Raw genomic sequence first — 20,855 nt, 5'->3', positions numbered from 1 at the left:
CTGTTATTCTTAATATGCTTGTTCCTGTCAATCCTGGTTAAAAAAAAAAACAAAAAAAAAAAAAAACAAATCCTGGAAATTCAAAATTAGTTCAGTGCATTTAGGAAGAGACGCCTCAGAAATCGGTGTTCTGAAGAAGAAATAATGTGGGGCCAGAAAACTGTGTACAGTATATATATATATATATATATATATATATATATATATATATATATATATATATATATATATATATATATATGTATAAATACGTGTGTGTGTGTGTGTTTGTTTATAACTGTATTGTGTGCCATTGACAACCAGAGCACTCACCGAGATATGTAACACTGTAAGAATGATAAAGGAGTGAGATGGTAAACAAGACAACCACAAGTAAAAACCTTCATGCAGAAGAAAAGATGAGATTAAATGAAGACAACAAGAGAAATAATAATAAGAACAAAAAACAGAAAAACACAGACACTCACAGAAGGTCTGACTTAGCCTTGCTAGTTGCTTTTGAATCCAATCATGGAGGCAACAGTTGGGTCGAACATCTCCATGCTCGTGAGATGTCACCATAACGGAACATGACTGTTGCGATAAGTATCAGATATCGCAATATAGTACTCCAACCAGTTATTGCAGAAATGTGTCTTTTTCTCCCATCAGGATTCAAGGAAACACAGCAACGCATATTTAAGCATGTAGTCCGACCTTTCTAAGCGTGATCTCACCAAACATGAAGAAGTGAGGAATGGACATAATGGGGAAAATACGAAGACAGTGGAGAGGTGAGAATGCTGCTCACTTGGTTGTCGCCTGGGAGGCGCGGCATGGAAGCGGCCCTGCCGTGGCCTTCCATTGGTGGAAAGTGCTCAGTATCCAAGTAACCATCCTGCCCCATCTCTTTCATCTCTACCGTCTGCAAACAGAGCAGGAGAGCAGGAGATGGCGTGACCCGCTGCCGTGAGAACTAACAGCGAGTTTAGGGATTGGTGGAAAAGTTTGTCATCCAACGGAAGCAAAGAACTGAGGGACAAATGTTGTTAGTAGGATAATTCGACAAATGTATTATGCGATGAGTGACTTCTGTTTTAGTTTTTAATATAGCGATGACTGAAAGATTATTCTGCTAAGACTGCAACTATACTCCAAACAAATTTCATGTTTGCATACCGTTACCAACTGTGCAGCCAGTAAAATGTTGGGAAAAGGGGATTTGTCTTTGTCAAATGGCATTTATGCCAGATGGAAGCGCTTGAGAAAAACAGCAGGAATGGATTTGAGGAGAAAACCACGTGCAGCCCACAGGGCATGCAAGAAACATGACTGATCAAATGCAAGAAACACGACTGATCAGATGACGGTGCTGGTCGAGCAGAGCACTGACCTGAGTTATGTAAAAACCATGGCTGCTTTGGAGGGTTAGCTTGCACATGCTACAGTTTATAAAAAAATCCAAGATGTTGTTCTGGTCACATGCAAATTTCCCCTTTTTAAATAGGCAAACATTGTATTTCACTTGGAGTATACCTGAATTTGACTGCAAGGGTTATTGGATTGACCTAATTTTGCAGAACCACATTTCTTTAAAACAGAGATGTGGCACTTTGTCCTGATGCTATGGCTTGCAGCTAAGTCTCGGCTCCCATTTAGTGGAAATCTCTCCATACCTCCAGTGACTTGTCTAGAGAGGTGACTGTGCTAAAAGGTTGGATGTGGCTGATACTGGGATCAGTCAGGCCCTCTAGGAGGTCTACAAGGTAACAAGATGTGAGGTCAAACAGTACAAGGACATAGAAATTAGTCACTTTGAAGATTTTGGTAAGGTGGAAATGTGCAAATGTGAAGTATAATAATTAAGATAAAAATTTGTGACAAGCCAAATTTTAATGATGGGGATAGTCAAACAAAGGTCAATGGAAGGTTACTGCGGGAGAATTAAGGTAAGACGCTGCAAGAGATGATAATGATCCTGTGGAGACAAAAATGCCGTAAGGATGGTCGAGAGTTCTTATCTTTCTGTTTTTGGATGGAGGTGTGTTTATAACTGTATTACAGAATAATAAGAAAATATCTAGAAGACTGGACTGGAAAGCAGTAGACAAACATGAAGCAAAGCACAAGTCGCAGCTCTGGCCAACAACAGGCTCCTGTTTCTGTGTCAGTCTCAGGCTACAACCACACAAGCCTGTTTTTGTTCCAAAATGCAGTTTCAAAAGAAAATAAAAATTCTAATCCACACTAAGGTTTCAGCTCCATGTCGGAAAATATCTCCATCCATATTGCACCACCATAAGCACATATCACAAGGCCAACCACACAGCGTGAAAAGTGGCTGATTACTGGAATTAACCCATGCTGCAGATTGTTCCTATAATAGCTCATAAAGATTTAGCTTCTGCACCCGTAGGCAGCTACTGTGCTCTTAAATCCCCCGTCTCCATGTTTTTCTGTACGTTGGTGCATCTGTGTGGTATCTTCTGCTTATTGTCAGAACATATACATGCTTGGTGAAACAGGTAAGGAAATATAGAGATCCAGGACAGAAAGTAGTGAAATAAATGGGTGCTGTGAGATGTCATCGTTTATGTGTTATCTATACACATTAGACAACAACAGATCAGAATGTTAATGGACAACAACATAAACATTAGATCCAAATCACTTTCATTTGCTCCTCTGCGTCACTATTTATCCTTCCCTGATTCGACAAAAATGTATCATGGAAAAGGACACTCTAAACCAGTGGTTCTCAACATTTTGAGGTCCTGGACCCCCTGCAAAGTTTTGGTCGACTCTGAGGAGTCGTCTGTTATCTTTTTTTTTTCCGATGGCTCAGAGTCTGCTACATTCAGAACAAGCTGTCTTTTTTTTAATTGTACCATCATCGTCTACTTCTTTTTTTTCTTCTTCGTCTTTGTGTTACTGTGCTTATCGTGTTCTTCTTTGTTTTGTTTTTTACATTACATTACATTTTTTCTTAAACTTTGCAAGTTAATGAGTGTCCCCCAACAGCTTGCTGCATATGTTTTTATTATTTATTTTTTTGAGAACTGAATGGCATATGCCCACTAAAACGCTAGGGGGCTCATGATTTGAAAAGGATGCAGATTGTGTTACTTTTATATTAACAGTGTAAGTGCGAGACTTCTTAATTTTTTTTATTTAAATATTTTTATCCCGGTTTTTTCCCCCATTTTACCACCCCGTGCTCCTACCTAACAGTCCTGGGTATTGCCATCCTCTACCAACCCCTAACCCTAACCCGCACTGAGCTCAGGTCTCCTCCTTAACCTGAGGAGTGAGCAGGGCCGCATCTTTTCACCAGACAGGGTGGGGTTTCTCCGGCCGGACGTAGCGCGTGGAAGGATCACGTTATTCCGGCCGGATCCTCCCCGTGAGGCTGGCCAGAGGGGGCATGTATAGCCCATGACTGTTGCATGTTTTTGTGAGAGTAGCTCACATTAGCTACCCAGGGGAACACGGGGAGAACATGCAAACTCCACACAGAAAGGCCCTTTCACCAACCCCACCCAGGGTGTGGACGCTGAAGTCATGGGGGAACTAACACGCACTTCAGCGCCCACAGTATCCCCGGCAGGAATCGAACCCAGGACCTTCTTGCTGTGAGACGGCTGCACTACCAGCTGCGCCACCGTGCCCCTAAAATTCAATGAATGATGATTGTGAAAGAGAAAAAGAAGGTAATGTTGCCCTCTGTAGTTTAGGTAGATAAAGGTCTCTGGCACATTTGAATAAAATAATAATCTATTTCTATAAATGTCAGAGGATCTTGTTAAAAATATATATTTTATCATCACGGATTAACAGACCCCTTGCAGTTACACCATGGACCACTAGAGGTCTGCTGACCCCCGGTTGAGAATCACTGCTCTAAATAAACAACATTAAGAAAGTGAACGCTGATTCCTGTCACCCTTAGCAACAGCTGTTATGCAGCTGAAGTCGGAGCAGAAAAAAAAGACATGAGAGCAAAGCTGCAACAAAGTCTGTTTCCGCCCAGTTTGTATACGTGTAATTATTCTCGTACAGGGAGCTCAAACACTAGTGTGGACACACACTATGGTTTCATTTTGAAACAGCGTTTTTGAATAAATACGTACTAAGTGTGGATGTTACCTAATTCATGAAACACGCAACAGTTATGAAGAAGCCGGACTTTGGTGTCCATGTAAATCCTTCTGTAATCTTTAACACTGTAAAGATTATTGTCTGTTGTTTTTACCATTCAGATGTCCTCAATCGTTCTTTAGTTTGCTTGATGATATGAAAGTAAAACACATGAATGTTTACATGGCAAGGATGCACTTCATCTGAGTGTGAGGTGTGTTGAGTATAAACCCGGTGTGTGTGTGTGTGTGTGTTTGTGAATGGTCTACCTGTGAGTTGGTCATGCTTCCCAGACCGTCCTCAGAGTGTCCCTCGGGGCTCCAGCTGCCGGTATTCTGGGTTACCTCCTTGGCACGAGCCGTGACCCACGACTGGCTCTCTGGGATGCTGCCCTCCACCGGCCTGTGACACACAAACACCACTTTAAACCAACAAATCGTTTCCTTTAAGTGGGAAACATGGCAGCGACATGTAACTCACAGGATGCCGACCGTCCCCGTCATCTCGGGCGGAGGCAGGGCGTTGGTAAGTTCCGGACCCCCGTCGTGGTCAGGGGTGGGAGGCTCCACGCGCTGAAACAGTAATGGCGTTCGATTCTGTTTGAGATATACAACATGGCCGTCGCCAGCTATCAGGCAGACTGACAGGGAAATGGAGGGAAAAGGAGCAGAGCAGGAACAGAAAGGGTGCCGTCTCCTAAAGCGAGGCCAGGCGGACACGGCCGTGGAAAAGGAATGAATGTTTGACCCAGCAGAACGGAGAGAGGAGGGTACATTCAGGGTCCTAGAGAACATAAAGTCTACAAGGACGTGGAATCCACCAAGTTAATCCAGAGCCGATCATAGACAATGTTCAGAGGAGTTTTGGTCTGGTGATCAGTTGTCATTTAAATCAGTGTTTCCAACTCCTGGTCCTCAAGCAGCCCTCCCCTACGACGGAGTATTAGGGCCAAACTAAGACAAAAACATTTTGGAAATTACGAGAATAAAGTCATAATATAATGAGAATAAAGTCGTAAAATTACGAGAATAAAGTCGTAATGTTGTGAGAATAAAGTCGTAATAGAATAAAGTCGTAATATTATGAGAATAAAGTCGTAATATTACGAGAATAAAGTCGTAATATTACGAGAATAAAGTCGTAAAATTACGAGAATAAAGTCGTAACATTACGAGAATAAAGTCGTAATGTTGCGAGAATAAAGTCGTAATATTATGAGAATAAAGTCGTAATATTATGAAAATAAAGTCGTAATATTACGAGAATAAAGTCGTAATGTTGTGAGAATAAAGTCGTAATAGAATAAAGTCGTAATATTATGAGAATAAAGTCGTAATATTACGAGAATAAAGTCGTAATATTACGAGAATAAAGTCGTAAAATTACGAGAATAAAGTCGTAACATTACGAGAATAAAGTCGTAATGTTGCGAGAATAAAGTCGTAATATTATGAGAATAAAGTCGTAATATTATGAAAATAAAGTCGTAATATTACGAGAATAAAGTCGTAAAATTCCGAGAATAAAGTTGTGACATTACGAGAATAAAGTCGTAATGAATAAAGTGGTAATTTATGAGAATAAAGTCATAATATTATGAAAATAAAGTGGTAATTTATGAGAACTCTAACAGGAAGAGCAGTCTTCTCCCTGTGTTAAAATGAAGAATATTGAGCATCTTGTGAAGTTATATTTATATATTTATAATATATTACAACTTTATTCTCGTAATATTACGACTTTATTCTCGTAATTTTACGACTTTATTCTCATTACATTATGACTTTATTTTCGTAATTTCCTTTTTTTGTTTGGCCCTAATACTCCGTTGTACTCCCCTGCATGTTTTAGATGATTTTCCTGTTTCAATACACCTTATTCTGATTAATGCTCATCATCAGCTTGTCATTGAGCTCTGTACAACTCTGTTAGTGACACAGCCATGTCTATCAGGGTGTGTTGAAGCAGGGAAACATCTCAAACCTGCAGAGCAGGGGTACTCAAGGACCGGGGTTGGGACGCACTGATTTAAATGATGAATTTAATGTGGATGAAAAAGGGCAAGAGGAAACCAAATGCAGAGGAAAAACACAACATGCTTCCTGAGCACTGGAACAATAATTGAAAAAGAAAATAAAGAGGGAAAAAATAAAAGAGTGCTCATCATCCACTAAAACAAGGAAAGGGCATTTTGATGCAATGCGTGGTGTGTTTTACCAGGAACATGCTGTTCTCTGCTGCCTAACCCATGTCGTTTGTAATGTGTAAAATGATCGAACCCAAATATTGCATTTCAAAGTAGACAAGTGGTTTGGATGGGACTCCAACTATAGCTTCCTCTGAGTAATGTATTTATGCTGACATTCTCTGGGTATTATGGTAAGAAGGAACCTGACTGATGAGTGTCCTGAGAAGCAAATCTTTATAATCCAGCTGCCGAAACCAGCCGAGGACGATGACAAAACTTTCATGTGAGAAATGATTAAATACAGCAATATTCATGTGGAGAACAGACTTAGTGAATCCGTCGGTTATTCTCTGACAAGTGGAAGAGTGCAAACTTGAAGGTAAGGGGAAGTATTATTATGCAGTGCATACAGTCCAAGGCTACAGGCACAGGCGATGGAAGGTGAGCAGATGCAGTGTCTTTGCAGGCAGTCGATATAAGGAAGAAGCCATTGGGCATATTTCCATAATGTTCAGGTAAGGGCACATTTTGGGGCTGTGACAACATTTGAGCCTAAACCAAGAGATTCCGTGTTTCATTTTTTGTGTCAGTTTTGAGAAAAGCTCAGTAATTCTCAACCCATTTTTCCATTTTTTCCTCCATGACGTCAATGCTGAACACGCGGCACACTTTGGCCACAAGATGGCAGCACTGCGTTTGCTGTTTGCCTATTTTGGCCGCATTTGTTTTTACGTGGCCGTTTATTTCCCTTTTCAAGTGGATTGAATGGGGACTCCTCTCTGATCTTCACAGAAGCTGTCACAGCCCGAGCTAGAGGAAATGAAGCTACACACCTGTGCTCTTTATTTCAGCACGTCAGTCTGCCTTTAACTTTAAGGGGTCAGGTGCAGGCAGGGCGTTATACTGTACTAGAGACTGCAGTACCTGCTCATCACGGAGAGCCTGTGAGCGTTTGATCTTGCTCTGCCGGTAGTACTCCATGATCATCATAGCAGCGTAGATTTTCCCAACTGTCAGGTCTGTCGCTGCTGAGAGAATGACAAGTTACCCTGCAAGATTAGACCCGTTGGTATGGACCCTGAGCGCAAGGAATGGTAAGTAGAGGTGAACATTCACTCACGTAAACGGTTCACATGTCTCTTACACACACATATAAACATACAGCAAGTAGTCTTTTCACTCACAGATTAAAAAACAGAGAACAAAGGAAACACGGATCTAATGAGGAGCTTCTTTAATACCAAAGAGATACTAGTGAGCTTCTCATTGTAACTTGTTAAAAATACTCAAATTTACATCTAGTCTGGAGTGCTGACTGCCTGGAGTGAAAAGATGTCTATAGACAGTTGATCTATAGTAGGGCAGCCTCTGATTTTAGGCACGGGGGTTAAGGGACAGATGGTGGGCTCTCTATATCGGACAGGAGTTATAATATTAACAGTGTGCATGAATGTTTAGTGTTTAACTTTTTTTTTTTTTAATGTGTGAGGGGACGTGCCAGCTGCTCAGAGGATGCAACAGCAAAGAAAGAAAGACTGGTTGAGAGAAGCAGACCTCAGGTGGTGTGAAGTGAATCATCATGGGAGCACTGGGTGGGCCAGGGTGGTCGAGCCGAGCGACAAGCCTGCGCCAGCACCCTCACTCTGAGACTTACACTTGTGCGGCGTGACCAGCAGATCTAGAGTCTTCTGGGAAAGGTTGGGCCAGATCGCCATCATCTCTTTCCTCAGCTCCGCGTCCATCTGGTGCTTGTCAATACCACCTAGACACATTGTTAACAACACCAATATGCACACACATGCAGGTAACATACACAAAATGTATGGACGTCAGTGCCCAGGTCAAATATGAAATGACAGGGTTTAAAAGACACAGAAATCCATACATCATTCACACCGGTTCAGGTTGATAGGAAAAGGGAAAAGACATGACATACAAATGTGAAAACAAAAAGACAAAGGGTTTCATTAGTCATATCATAATAACACTTGCAATACATTCAGTCTGTAAGTTAAAGTGGTAGTAGCATGTTAATTTTAGAGGATTTGTATGTAGTCTGCCACACATTTTAGCAACATTTTACACATCTACAGGACTGTCTCAGAAAATTTGAATATTGTGATTTTCTGTAATGCAATTACAAAAACAAAAATGTCATACATTCTGGATTCATTACAAATCAACTGAAATATTGCAAGCCTTTTATTATTTTAATATTGCTGATCATGGTTTACAGGTTAAGAAAACTCAAATATCCTATCTCAAAAAATTAGAATATTCTGGGAATCTTAATCTTAAACTGTAAACCATAATCAGCAATATTAAAATAATAAAAGGCTTGCAATATTTCAGTTGATTTGTAATGAATCCAGAATGTATGACATTTTTGTTTTTTTAATTGCATTACAGAAAATAAAGAACTTTATCACAATATTCTAATTTTCTGAGACAGTCCTGTAGAATGATCTTTTCCGGTGAAAGCCTACAGCACAGAAGCTACAGAGGAACATGCCTCAGGAAGAGCTTATGATTTCCAAGTTTGGCAAACAAACAGCAGACTTAACTAAGCAGTAATAAGGGAAGAAAGGGACAAGAATGCATGTGATATCACTGAGTTCACAGGAGAGTGTACACCTTGCGTACCCTTGGCGATCTTGATATCCAGCGCCGTGCGGATCAAAGCCATGAGAGTGGAATTAAAGTGGACTGAGTTGTCGTCGGCCACAGGCAGGTCCATACGGAGCAGTCTCTGTGAGAAAGCCAACCAGGGCGAGCGGTGAGAACATTAAGATGCAAGTGTACATGTGTGTCGGTGGAACCTCCAGGTGACGAGGGGGAGGGGCGCCAAGGGGCGGCGTTTGTGGCAGAAACAGGACCAGGGAGCGGGGAGATGGGAGGGGTCTGAGTTTGAAGGAGCTGCACATTGCATCTACAGGGGGTCCTGTCGCTCCGTCATGACTCAAGTACAAAGTCAAATCAGGCAGGCTTGATTTTCAGTGCTGCAGTGAGAACTAATTTTTAATAATTCACATTTTCAATCAATTCTGTGATTTGAAAGAAACTCTGAGTACCACAGATATCAATACTCTTTTTTTCCCCCAGATTTGCCTTTCGACTTACATAATTTTCTTTTTTACGTTTTCCCATTTCTCAACATACACCCAAATGACCTCACAGGTCGGTGTAACACATGCCCTTGAGCTTTCAAAGGAGAAGAAGCTGTACAGTCTGGGCAGCAGCCACCATTATCCAGACCTCCCCCTAGAGGCTTGGAGGTTTACAGCAACCAGATGATAAACCAATAAATCAAAAACAAACCGAGGTGCCTGCTCTAAGAAAGTAGGACAATTTGGTTTTCATTTGTTGGTTTGATCATTTGTTTGTCTATTTGACTAACGGTAGAATCAGACGACACACAGGCGCACAAACTCACAGCGTGACGTCCGTGCTTGTTTGGTGACAAAAGACGACAAGCGGAACCGGCGGAGAACTTGACATGCAGCGTACCATGCTTTCCACCTCATTCTGGTTAAATGCCTCTCCTTTAATCCATCTTCCCCCAAATCCTTCTTGCACATCCCGCCCCCATGCAGCATGCAGTGCACACACAATATGCCTCACAGGAAAAGCAGCTGTGCAGCTGTACATAGAAAGGAGTCTCTGTTGCTGACATTAAAATGAATTTGTGAGTTGTTTCAATGTGGCTATCACCCGAAGCGAGAAGAACATTTGATGGGGCCGTCGTGAAATGATGGAGCAACTTGCCCCGCTGCTGATTTTCTGAGGTCTAATGTGTGAAAAATGGGTAAAGGCTTGGAGGATTGATAGCTGAGAGAGAGAGAGAGAGAGAGAGAGAGAGAGAGAGAGAGAGAGAGAAAGAAAGAGAGAGAGAGCCGTGTACCATGGAAATGGAAATAGGAAACAAAACAGAAAAAAGCGTACTATGGAGGTGTTCTCCTGTTGCTAAGATGCATAATTTTTTGAGTGAACATAATCTAGATGTATGATGTGAAAGGAACTGCTGATACTTCCAGCAAAGAGAGATAAAATGTGAAATGCAAAGCTTAAGGGAGAAATCATAGAAGAAGAAAATAAATAGTTTATGAGGTGGATTGCGTAAAGAGAAGAAGTGACCAAAAACAGAAGAACAAAGGGACTATAAAGCAGTCCTGCCTGAACATTCTGCTGTTTTTCTTCAATACGTAGAAGACCAACAGCCAAACTCAGTAGAAATAGCTGAGGGATCATTCTGTGGAGTGGTTTGGAGGGGAAAGGTCAGGTATGGCGTACAAAGAGATGATTTATGGAAAAATATTCTATTAATTCCTGTATCCGCTTTAACAATTTGTCGTCACTGGAGACTATCATCAGACGAGAACTGGGGTTTGGGATGGACAGGTCAATAGTCCACAATAGACCCACAAAGAGACAAGCTATGATGCATAGTCACTCCTATGGACAGTTTAGACCAGAGGTGGACAGAGTACTCGACCCCAGTACTTGAGTAAGAGTACAAATACTACTGGTCAAAATTTACTCCGTTACAAGTAAAAGTAGCTCAGTCAAAATATTACTCGAGTAAGAGTAGAAAAGTACTTGCATTTAAAGGTACTTAAGTATCCAAAAGTAAATGCTTTTAAATTTACTTTAAGTAAAAGTAAGAGTAAGAGTAATAGTACATTTCTTATTTTCCACATCAGTAAATTATTATATTTTTAAATTTTAATTTAATTTGAATTTAATTAAATTTTTTTATTTTGTCTGTGGTTTGTCTGTGCCCTCGTTTTTTACTCGGTCGAACTCAAACATTGAGTTAAGATACGGCCAAAGATTTTGTGAAAGTCCCTGCTCCGAGTCCGACTCAATATCAGACTCAGACGATTCAGCGGATTGTCTTTCTTCTCCTGATGCCATTGTTGCGGCTCTGTCTTGACAAACGCAGGCTATTTTGGCGGTATCGTTTTGAGGAGGCTTGACGTATTTCCGCTTTACGTACATCCCAGTGGAGAGCGTGCACTGTGATAGGTCTCCTTCTTTGACAAAAACAGCTTGTGTCCAATAGGCTTTTAGGGAAGAAGAAAAAAGAGCAGACCTGAAAGTAACGAGTACTTTTCAGCCTTCCTAGAAATTTACTCGAGTAAAAGTAAAAATATTTGTCTTGGAAATGTATTCAAGTAAGAGTAATAAGTACCAAAGAAATCTAATACTCAAGTAAAGTACAAATCCTCTGGATATGTACTTAAGTACAGTACTCAAGTAAATTTACTCCGTTACTGTCCACCACTGGTTTAGACTCACCAATTAACTTAACACACATGCTGTTGGACTGTGGGAAGCAGCTGGAGTACTCGGGGAATCCCCACACAAGCATGAGTGGAACTGCAGTCCACGCTGAAACACTCCAGCTGAGATCTGAACCCTTCTTACTGTAGGGCTAACTAGCTCACCACTGGACTGCTGCAGTAATGATCACAGGCAGTGTAAAACCACGCATAAACAGCACTTGCTCATTTCCCTGATTTCAGGAAGGAGGCTTATAGTTCAAAAACAAGATAATTGTAAAAGCTTAAGCAAGAAAAAAAAAGAGCATGTGATGCAGGGAATGACAGCTGAAAGAGATAGATTTTCAAATAAAGCCAAGATTAAAGGAGAAGTAGATTTTGAGATGTAGGACAACATGAGTTGTGAGGATCTTGAATTTTACTGGTGCAATCAGATTAATTTAAGCTGAAAAATCAACATATCCAGTTAAAAATCGAGTGGGTCTGACATACTATTTACTGCATTCATGTTAAGGTCCCTTTTAATTCGCAATTATAAATAGTATAAAAAGTCAGTACTATTTGCCCAAAGCCTTTTGGAGATAAAGTGGTGATTGGGAATGGAACGATCTCTTGTGTTTACAGGCTGTTTGGCTGGAAGCCCCCAGCCACCCTTCTCCCACCCCAGGGCTCATAGAGAGCTGCCAATGACTTCTCATGAAACTGGGAAGCTGATCACACGAGAACACATGATATCACGAATATCCTTATCAGTCAGCATGTTTCTGTTTTGAAAATAGTTCATGTGAGATCTTTGCATCTGTATGGTCTTTTGACGGGAAGGTGTGGAGGAGGGGAGGAGGTGGGGGTGGATATCAGCCATGCAGAAGGCAGGTGAGGGAGCGTGTATGCGTGGGAAGGGGAGCAATATGCAAAGATGAAGGGGGCTGGAAACAGAATAGAACTGCATTGACGACAGAACCAAAGAACAAAGAGATACAAGGACTTGCAGATAGAGAAGGCTGCTCGGGGTCTGCCACATTAAGAGTGACAGAAAAAGAACTGCTTCTGTAAGGCGACCAAAGGCTCTCTGAAGAAAACACAGCACTGACATGAGGCCTCCTGCTCTCTCTACCTTGAGAAATGGAAAAATATCTGTGTATGGCCGAATTCTGAGTGTGTGTCTTTGTATGCGTGTGTGTGTGTGTGTATGTGTGTCATCCACAGGATGGAGCGAGTCAGAGGACGTAAGTCTGGCGGACCTTCCCAACCCTGCTGCACGTGCATGCTGGCGTGTAAGAATGTGTTGGTGAAAAGTTGATTGCAATAATGTATACACATGCTATCATCACCCTACAGAAAATATATGAAAAAGAGACTGCTCACCAGGTGTACAGCTTTTACATGTTTGTATACGTGAGTCTGGGCGTGCAACGGTGCAAACGAGCTGAGAAGGCCCCTCTTTTTCGTTCCCTCCTGCGGATACGCAATCCCACCTGAACCCCTGGACGTAAGTGTCCTGCTACCTCCACCCAGCGATTCCATGTCGTCACACAACGCCACAACATCAACCAGCCCACCGTGACTTTCCACACACAAAAAAAAGCAGTAACAGAACCAAGGAAACAATGATGACACTAAAGGTTACAACCACTTTGAGCGCTTAAGTCTGTGCCCCCCCTTTATGACCTCCCCACATCCCATGACACCCATAGAAGGCTCAGGTTAAAAAAAACGGCCTTTCTAACCTTGTAGGCCACCCGTGCTGGACACCTTTTCCCGAGGCCTAGTGGAGGACTCATGTGCCTCAGCATGTCATACATTTCCCTGCAACTGATCCTGCCACTGCACCATCAGCCCGAGCCACCACCCCATTAACACAAGAGAAGCAGAGAGTAGTGGTAGTTATAGAGATGAAGATAGATAACTGGATATTTAGACGGATATAAGAGAGGAGAGAGGAAAATTACCAAAAACAAATTAAGTGGGAAAACAAGAATAGAAATAATATAACAGGTAGAAGCTGTTTGGGCTGATTTGGAGAGACTTTGGCTCTGTCTTTTCTCTGGGTTGCTGTATTTTCTTCCCCTTGTTCTGACCGAAAAGGGAGGAAGAAAACAAACAGCAAGAAGAAGCTGAGAATTGTAATTTAAGAATTAAATGTTCCTCAGGATTTTAATATAATTCTTTATAAAGGAGTAAGAAGAAGAATGCAAAGGTTTGGATATCCTGGCTTAGTGAGTTAAAGACAAACTCATTTCCAAAAAGCATAAAATCAAATGTGCTAAGCTCATCGCCTTGAAATGTCAGAAAAGACTGTTTCATTTGTTGTTTTGTTTGTTAACAAAACTGCCTTCCGAGGTATCTCATGTAGATCTGGGTTACACCGTTACCGTGTTGTACATTTAATTTCCATTGGCTGAAACAAAAATGCAAACAAAAATTGATTCACAAGTCTGCTTATCAGCAATAAAAGGTCCACAGGATTTGTTTCAAAAACACACCAGACGTGTTCAGAAGTCCACTTACAAACTTCTGACCCTGCTTTGTGGCGATCAATTATTTCAATTAGCATCTAATCACTTGCAAGTGGTTAAATAATTAACCACACCCACATGATAAATTGCTTGACTGTACTTGATCTGATCTGAAAATCTCTTTTGAATCGTTCTATGTTCCTTCTTTTTCTGCTCTCGAGCTGTACGACAGAAGGATAATGCTTTCCTGATGTGAGACAGAATCATCTTCTTTCCAGCTGGATTTGCTAAAAAATCTGTACTGGGTGAAAAGATGATACATTAATCTTTCTTAACATGTTGAAAAAGAAAAATCTTTATAACTTTAATTAATACTTAACATCATTTATGCCTTTTGGAGATCAAGCCCCATTCTGTTCCACTTAAAAAATCCACAGTAGTTGAATTTCTGACCAGGTGTGCCCAAACGTTTGCATGCCCCTGTGAGTTCAGTCGGTGTGAGCGAGTGTGTGCATGTTCAAAGACCAACAGGGAAGAGTTTGGCAGCAGGCGGCAAGCTGCGCCTGCTCACACGGGAGAGGGGAGGAAGAGGAAGGGGTGTCAATGCAGTTTCTGTCTTTCCCCCAAGCCCCCCAAAAAAACCAAGAACAATGCAACACTACAGTGGGCAACCATGGTTTGCTATAGTCTAGCCAGGGCTCCGAGCAAGCAAAAGAAACAAAACGATTCAAAATGGAAAAAAGAAAAGAAAAAAGTCCATTTTACAATGTGGCAAAAAAAAATTCGATGTGCGTTCCCAGTGTCAGTTTGTGCATTTCGCATGCTTTCCTGGGTGTCTGCATTGTCCCGCACATTCTCTGAGCAGTTCAGAATGCAAGTCAGTAATGACGGAAAAGAAGTTGTAGGTTGGAATGAAAAAGAACAGAAAGAACTAAATGTTGAAAACAAAGCAGCATTCACTCCATTCCTGGATGCTGTGGCTAGCAAGTGTGGTTGAGAGGTTTCATTTGAATGGAAGCCAAACCTTGCAGGCCACCCTATGGGGGCATTTCTTGCCTAAGCCGAGAGGCGGGTCGATAACTCGCAATAAACTGTACATGTCCTTATAATGTATGCGCCCGCTGCAAGAAGAATACAGGGGAGTTAAACACAGACATAAACAGGAAAAACACACACACACACACAGAAAGAAAAGAGGATATTGGGAGGAAGAGCACAAGATTGACAAGAAGAACACAGTATCCAAAAATAATTTGCAATATCGTAAAAGAATGACTCTTGAGACATTAACACTTGAATACATACATCAAAACACAGCATGGCACATTGTTTTTAATGTAGCCCTTAGCACTGCCAGTACTTTACAAAATCTCAAGGTTTTTTCAGTTGCTCTGTCTCCTCCTTATTTTCATGCCTCTTGCCTTCTTCTTTTCCAAAACATCTCCTAACTAGTGGTGTGCAATGTATGGTTAAAGGATTAGCCCACACACTGGAAAACCATGTGCTTGGTAATTGCTTAATAGCTGCTCGTGGTGTGCGGGTTTACTCCCTCTTAAATATATGTTCGGTGTTCACCATGTGTCATTTGTCCCGCCTGCGCATGTTTGTTTGAGAAAAGAAATGTTGCTACAATGAGGCAATGCCAGGTTAAATAACGAAAAGCTGCTCATCAATTTGGAATAAAACTTTTTTTCAGTCTGTTATTATTATGACAATACAATTCCAAAATGTGCATTTTGATAAATATCCCCCTGAACGGCCCAGAATGCTTCTTAAGGAAAAGCCCAGGTTCTTTTGCATTACGGCTGATGTCTAAGGTCAGGTAGGCACATGACATCTCCTTTAATCACCCGCCATCTACACAGCGGTCAAACCAGGAAGCACACCCCAACTGTAGGCCAATGACTGCAAAATCTATCAGTGTCACACATTTCTCCTGTTGTGCTTTTTACTTGTGTCTTAGGATGTAAGCTCTATGAAATATTTGGATAATGTTTTATCAAATACATTCACTGCTTTCTATCACAATCAGGGTATCTCCTCATTCTCCTGGTGCATGCTCCACCACTGCAGCCTGCGATGGGCCTCGTGTCTTCTGAGAGGATTAAAGTGGGCATGAATGACTCAGTTAACAAGTTAGCACATATATCTATGACTGAGTGTGAGAGGTGGCTATAACATCCTGGGAATATGTGACCAATAGGGAAAACGTCCAGCCCTGCATTTCTTCTCCCGGTAATCTGTTTAGCCCTTGGTTCCTGAGGTGGAAAAGGAGGAAGTTGAGGGTAAAGTTCCTGCAGTTGATTTTCAACCAAAGCAATCTTTCCTGTAAATTTGGAGATTGCTCCAGTCTATAGTCTATAGTCTTTAGGACAGCATTAAGGGCAACACACAGGCACTGGAATGCAGATACCAGGAAACTTAGCATGTCTACAGGTGACACTTAGACTACAGGGAGGTTTTGTCGGGAGTGTAGACGTTGCCACGTTAAGTTTTTGCTAGTATGCAGATTCCAGGAAAAGGAGAAGTTTTAGGAAAGAGGGGAGGGTTTCTCATGACAGATTACAGCAGAGGGAGGAGAAGTGGGGAGGGGTTGAACGGTGTGACAGAGATAACCTGATGTCCGATGAGGTTATACTCAGTTCCGTTCCAGCCCCCTTGCAGCTGTTCCATTAGAGCATCGCTTTGTTTTAACTAGCTGATGCTTGTATTTTTTTTACTCCTGTTTTTTTCTTTTCCATTCTAAAATCTTGACTCTCACAGAATCACTGTGACGCGAAGACTGACTTTGCTTGGTCCTGTCTCTGTTTGAGCAGATTTGTTAAAGAAAACACTGCAAAAACATACAATAAAACATTTGATAAATCTTAATGTAAGCATTCAAACGGTGTCTTTGTAATTTTATGTGTTTGCTATAATATAGGAACTAAACGTGACATGTTTTGGATTATGCGTCCAAATATTTCGAGTTTTTTGTATCTGATGAGTGATATAACATCTCTGCATGTGAGTGTTAGCACTCACCAGGCAGCAGGATCATACTCGGCCCATATCCTGACATACTCATCCAGGTGATGAGGTCCCAGAATGGATGAATCTCTAGTCAGGTATTCAAAGTTGTCCATGATAACGGCTACAAACAGATTCAGCATCTACACACGAAGACACATGCAGAAGGGAGGAAAGACAAAAAAACACTCAATACTCGAAAGAATTATATTTTAATTTAAGCTCTTTAAGGGATTTCGCGTGAGAGGGTGCAGATTTATAAAGCCTGTGCTCACCAAGAATGAGCAGAAGAAGATGAAGGAGACAAAGTAGAGGTAGGCAACCTGGCTGCCGCACTCAGGTTTGTCATTCTGCATCAGGGGGTCACAGTCATTACCCCCCAGACACGCCAGCATGATCTCATGCCATGCTTCTCCTGTTGCACTCCTGCAAGTGCACAAAAACGGTCCCTGATTCACACAAGAGTTTGTAAGGAGTTCTCCAAAATAAATAAAAAAAAAAGTCATTTTGGCAGCAAACATTTGCTAAAAACGCTTGGAAATAAGTCACTATATTCTGTACATATACGTATTCAGGCAATCATTACACAAAAAAGCAAATAATCACCTAAAGAGAAGCATCAGAGCTTGTACGAAGGTCCTGAAGTTATTGTGCTGGTTGATGGCGCTCTCGCCATCTTCTTCAATTGCAATATTTCCAAAGAGCTGTCAAACAGTTGGTGTTACAGTAGCATTAAAAACCATGCCATTCATAAAGACTTTAAATACTAATCCCAAAGTAACTTTGAAAAGCACGTGATAGTCCCCAATTTCCGTAACGTTATATAACCTTCCTCTCTATTGTTTCTTCTTCGTCATAATTAGACTGTAACTTTTTTTTCCTTAAAGGCTTTCTGAAAGCTCTGCAGGAGTTTTTAGGTTGATGCTCTCACCCACCTGCATCCCAATGATGGCGTAGATGAAAAACAGCATGGCAATAAGGAGGCAGACATAAGGCAGAGCCTGAGGAGATATACATGAATTGTTTGGTAATAAGTATGTATTAAAGCTTTAACATTAGAAAGGTTGTGTATACATAAAAATGTGTTGAGCACGCATCTATGAATTCATGTATATATTTGTCAATTTGTTATGTTATTCAATTAAAGTAAACCTTGAAAGACTGAACGAAGGTCCAAAGCAGGATGCGAATGGTTTCCCCCTGCCTCAGCAGCTTGATGAGACGAGCTGCCCTGAACAGCCTTAGGAAGCTCAGGTTGATGAAATTATCCTACAGCATGGGCACATCATGACCGCAGATAAAGAAAGATGGAGAAGTTGAAGATAGGAAAGGAAAGGGGGAAAGGAATTAACAGAAAAGGATGACGTGGGGAGAGTGCGGATTTGGGGTTGGAATAACACAAAAGAGTAGTCAGTTGCACTGCATAGTGTGCAAACATGTTAATAACCCAAACAACCAAAACAAAGCTGAAAAAAAGCTGTTTAAAATCAAACTGATGGGAATTCAAAGTCAATACAAATGAAATAATCAGGACTCAAACAAGTCAAAGCAAACCAAACTCAAGTCAGCAAGGCTCCAACAAGCTTTTCATTTCCATTAGGTCAGACAAAACCAAACGATGCAACACAGGGAAAAGGAAACCATCCAAATGTCACTAGAGTTTCATTCAGTTGGGGATATAATATTAGTAGTCGTGGTAGGATTGGTGAGTAGTTCCAGTGCAGGGACGTCAGGACGTTTTCTTGGAAAGACAACCAAATGCACTAATTCTCCCAAGGCAAGTATGCAACTATTAAAGTGCAGCAAGTTTCCAGCATGCAGGTGCAAACTAGTCCAAGACAAAGCAGCAAATTCAGCAGCAGCTCGTGCATCATTACAACAATCAGAATAGAAGAAGCCATGCCCTACACGCTTGTGATGTCACAGTCAAAGAATAACAAAAGGGATTATGTTCAAGGTGAGCTATTGGTTTTCTCCAGTATCAACGGCCTGATGATTTGGCTTACGTCAGCTTCAGAACACCAGGGCAGCATGTGCGTTGAGGGTTTCAGTAACCAACTAGTCTCTCGCCACCATGGAGGTGCATTCACACCACCCAATTTGTCATGCTGCCGCTGCATGCACAATCTTTTTACACAGAGATACCTTTGGTAGCAGCAATAAATACATTTTCCTGTAATCCACAGGCTTCATGATTTGAAAAGTAAAAACATGAAAACTGTCAGTTTGCAAGTTAAAACCACCAGATACCAGTCACATGCAGCTGCATGTGTCTCGTGACTGGTGTGGGGATTAAGGAAAAAAGACTGAAAATGGGCACCAAGCCTAAACTCGACATGACAAGCAGCTGCAGCACGGTTCAAGTTGTGGCTGAGACGCACATGTGGATAATTTAACTGGTTAACATAAGATATAAAAATGGTCATCTTCTGCATACACAATATACCTCCAATACTGCCTATAAGACCTTGTATAGCTGCAATAAATAAAGACTTACAGTTTCCTTTTTATTTATTATTGTAATCAAAACAGGATTTGTTTTTCCATCCTGCCAATGTCATTTAAACTTTCACAAATAGGACATCTAAGCTTTTAGGATTTATTCTTCAACTGCTTACAAGCGTAAAGACACAAAAGACAACATTTGACACTCGGCGCAAAAGAAAAAAGAAACATGCAGGTTCCTTTACTGTACTGCATATAACACATCGTTGTGAGTGCGGAAATGTGTGTGTTGTTAAAGTGATGGGCTCCTGCCAAAGACATGCAAGGATCATCATGCAGGGCTTGTTCTCTCTGCCAGGGGCAAAGCTTTGGACTCTGTCGTTAGTGAAAACTCTCCGTCATATATGGAAGTGAATGCATGTACGTTATTTGTTTGTTTAATGACAGCTTTGATCTCGGTGGATAGATGCTGCAATCTATTCCACTCATTCGTAAGAGTCCAATCCTTTACAAACTGATCATTAGTTCTTAGTAAAGGATATGCAGTGAGTGTTGTGGGTGCTTGGAGTCAGGCAACGCATGCTTATTTTACAGCCACATTCTTGGCTGGGATGCAGAAAACAAAAAAAAAAGGAAAAGAAATCTCCCAAAAAAATAAAGAAATAAAAATACAAACCATCTACACGTGGATGTTGCAGACATATGGTTTATAGCAGCAAATTTGGGGATTTTTGGTTGATCGGAAGAGCAACCAGACCAAGCCAGTAACCGTGGGTGGTCACAGAGGATTCATAGTGCATTTTGATTGAGTTGGAACCACAGCAAGTAGTAGGTGTTGTTGGGGAGGGGAGGGGAGAGAAGGGGATCGGGCAAAGTAGATTACGGTAGGTCGTCGTTAAAGTTTGTGGACGATTTAAAGAAAGCATGTGAAAAGAAAAAAAAAACAAGACAGTCATTACAGACACAAATCAGAACCGTAGTACGTGTCAGTGTACAGATTTATGTACAACTGTATGGAACTGATAACAACTATTAAGAGAGATTAACAGAGTAGCTATGTATAAAGAACATCCAGCTACAGTAGTCTACTCTTTAAATATAATCTTGAATCATTGACATCAGAAACTCCATCAAACAAAACAGGTAAATCACAGTACTTTGGAAATGCCATATAGTTTTGGGCTTTAATCTAGCTAACAATAAACAAGTCTAACTTTCATGTTAATGCAGCTTTAACTTAATATGGATGTTTTTTAAGTAAATCATAGCAGCTAGCTCTGGTGTGACTCAAATATTTTTTATTTCAGGTTATAATGCTTTAAAGGGAGCCATGTTTTGTTCCTTTATTCAGGGTTTTTT

At 41.1% G+C, this 20,855-nt stretch overlaps 1 protein-coding gene across 19 annotated transcripts in view; it reads right to left on the bottom strand.

Annotated features, from left to right (window-relative positions):
* Positions 1 to 20,855, bottom strand: part of cacna1aa (calcium channel, voltage-dependent, P/Q type, alpha 1A subunit, a) — a 90,935-nt gene that overhangs the window by 11,927 nt on the left and 58,153 nt on the right. For 10 of the 19 annotated variants that reach the window (XM_061711359.1, XM_061711360.1, XM_061711369.1 and 7 more), the window contains 12 exons: positions 18,204 to 18,320; positions 17,987 to 18,052; positions 17,658 to 17,755; positions 17,327 to 17,477; positions 17,067 to 17,194; positions 15,067 to 15,163; positions 8,948 to 9,053; positions 7,959 to 8,066; positions 7,229 to 7,332; positions 4,597 to 4,712; positions 4,386 to 4,518; positions 791 to 904 (listed from right to left, as the gene is read on the bottom strand). In XM_061711359.1, the coding sequence (XP_061567343.1) occupies positions 791 to 904; positions 4,386 to 4,518; positions 4,597 to 4,712; positions 7,229 to 7,332; positions 7,959 to 8,066; positions 8,948 to 9,053; positions 15,067 to 15,163; positions 17,067 to 17,194; positions 17,327 to 17,477; positions 17,658 to 17,755; positions 17,987 to 18,052; positions 18,204 to 18,320 (1,338 nt within the window). The remainder of the gene's footprint in view (positions 1 to 790; positions 905 to 4,385; positions 4,519 to 4,596; positions 4,713 to 7,228; positions 7,333 to 7,958; positions 8,067 to 8,947; positions 9,054 to 15,066; positions 15,164 to 17,066; positions 17,195 to 17,326; positions 17,478 to 17,657; positions 17,756 to 17,986; positions 18,053 to 18,203; positions 18,321 to 20,855) is intronic. The other 9 variants (XM_061711361.1, XM_061711362.1, XM_061711365.1 and 6 more) reach the window with 4 other exon arrangements.

The sequence above is a fragment of the Cololabis saira genome, chromosome 21 (genome assembly GCF_033807715.1).
Source record: "Cololabis saira isolate AMF1-May2022 chromosome 21, fColSai1.1, whole genome shotgun sequence".
In the NCBI taxonomy this organism is placed as follows: domain Eukaryota; kingdom Metazoa; phylum Chordata; class Actinopteri; order Beloniformes; family Belonidae; genus Cololabis; species Cololabis saira.
This window is presented reverse-complemented; position numbering and strand designations above follow the sequence as displayed.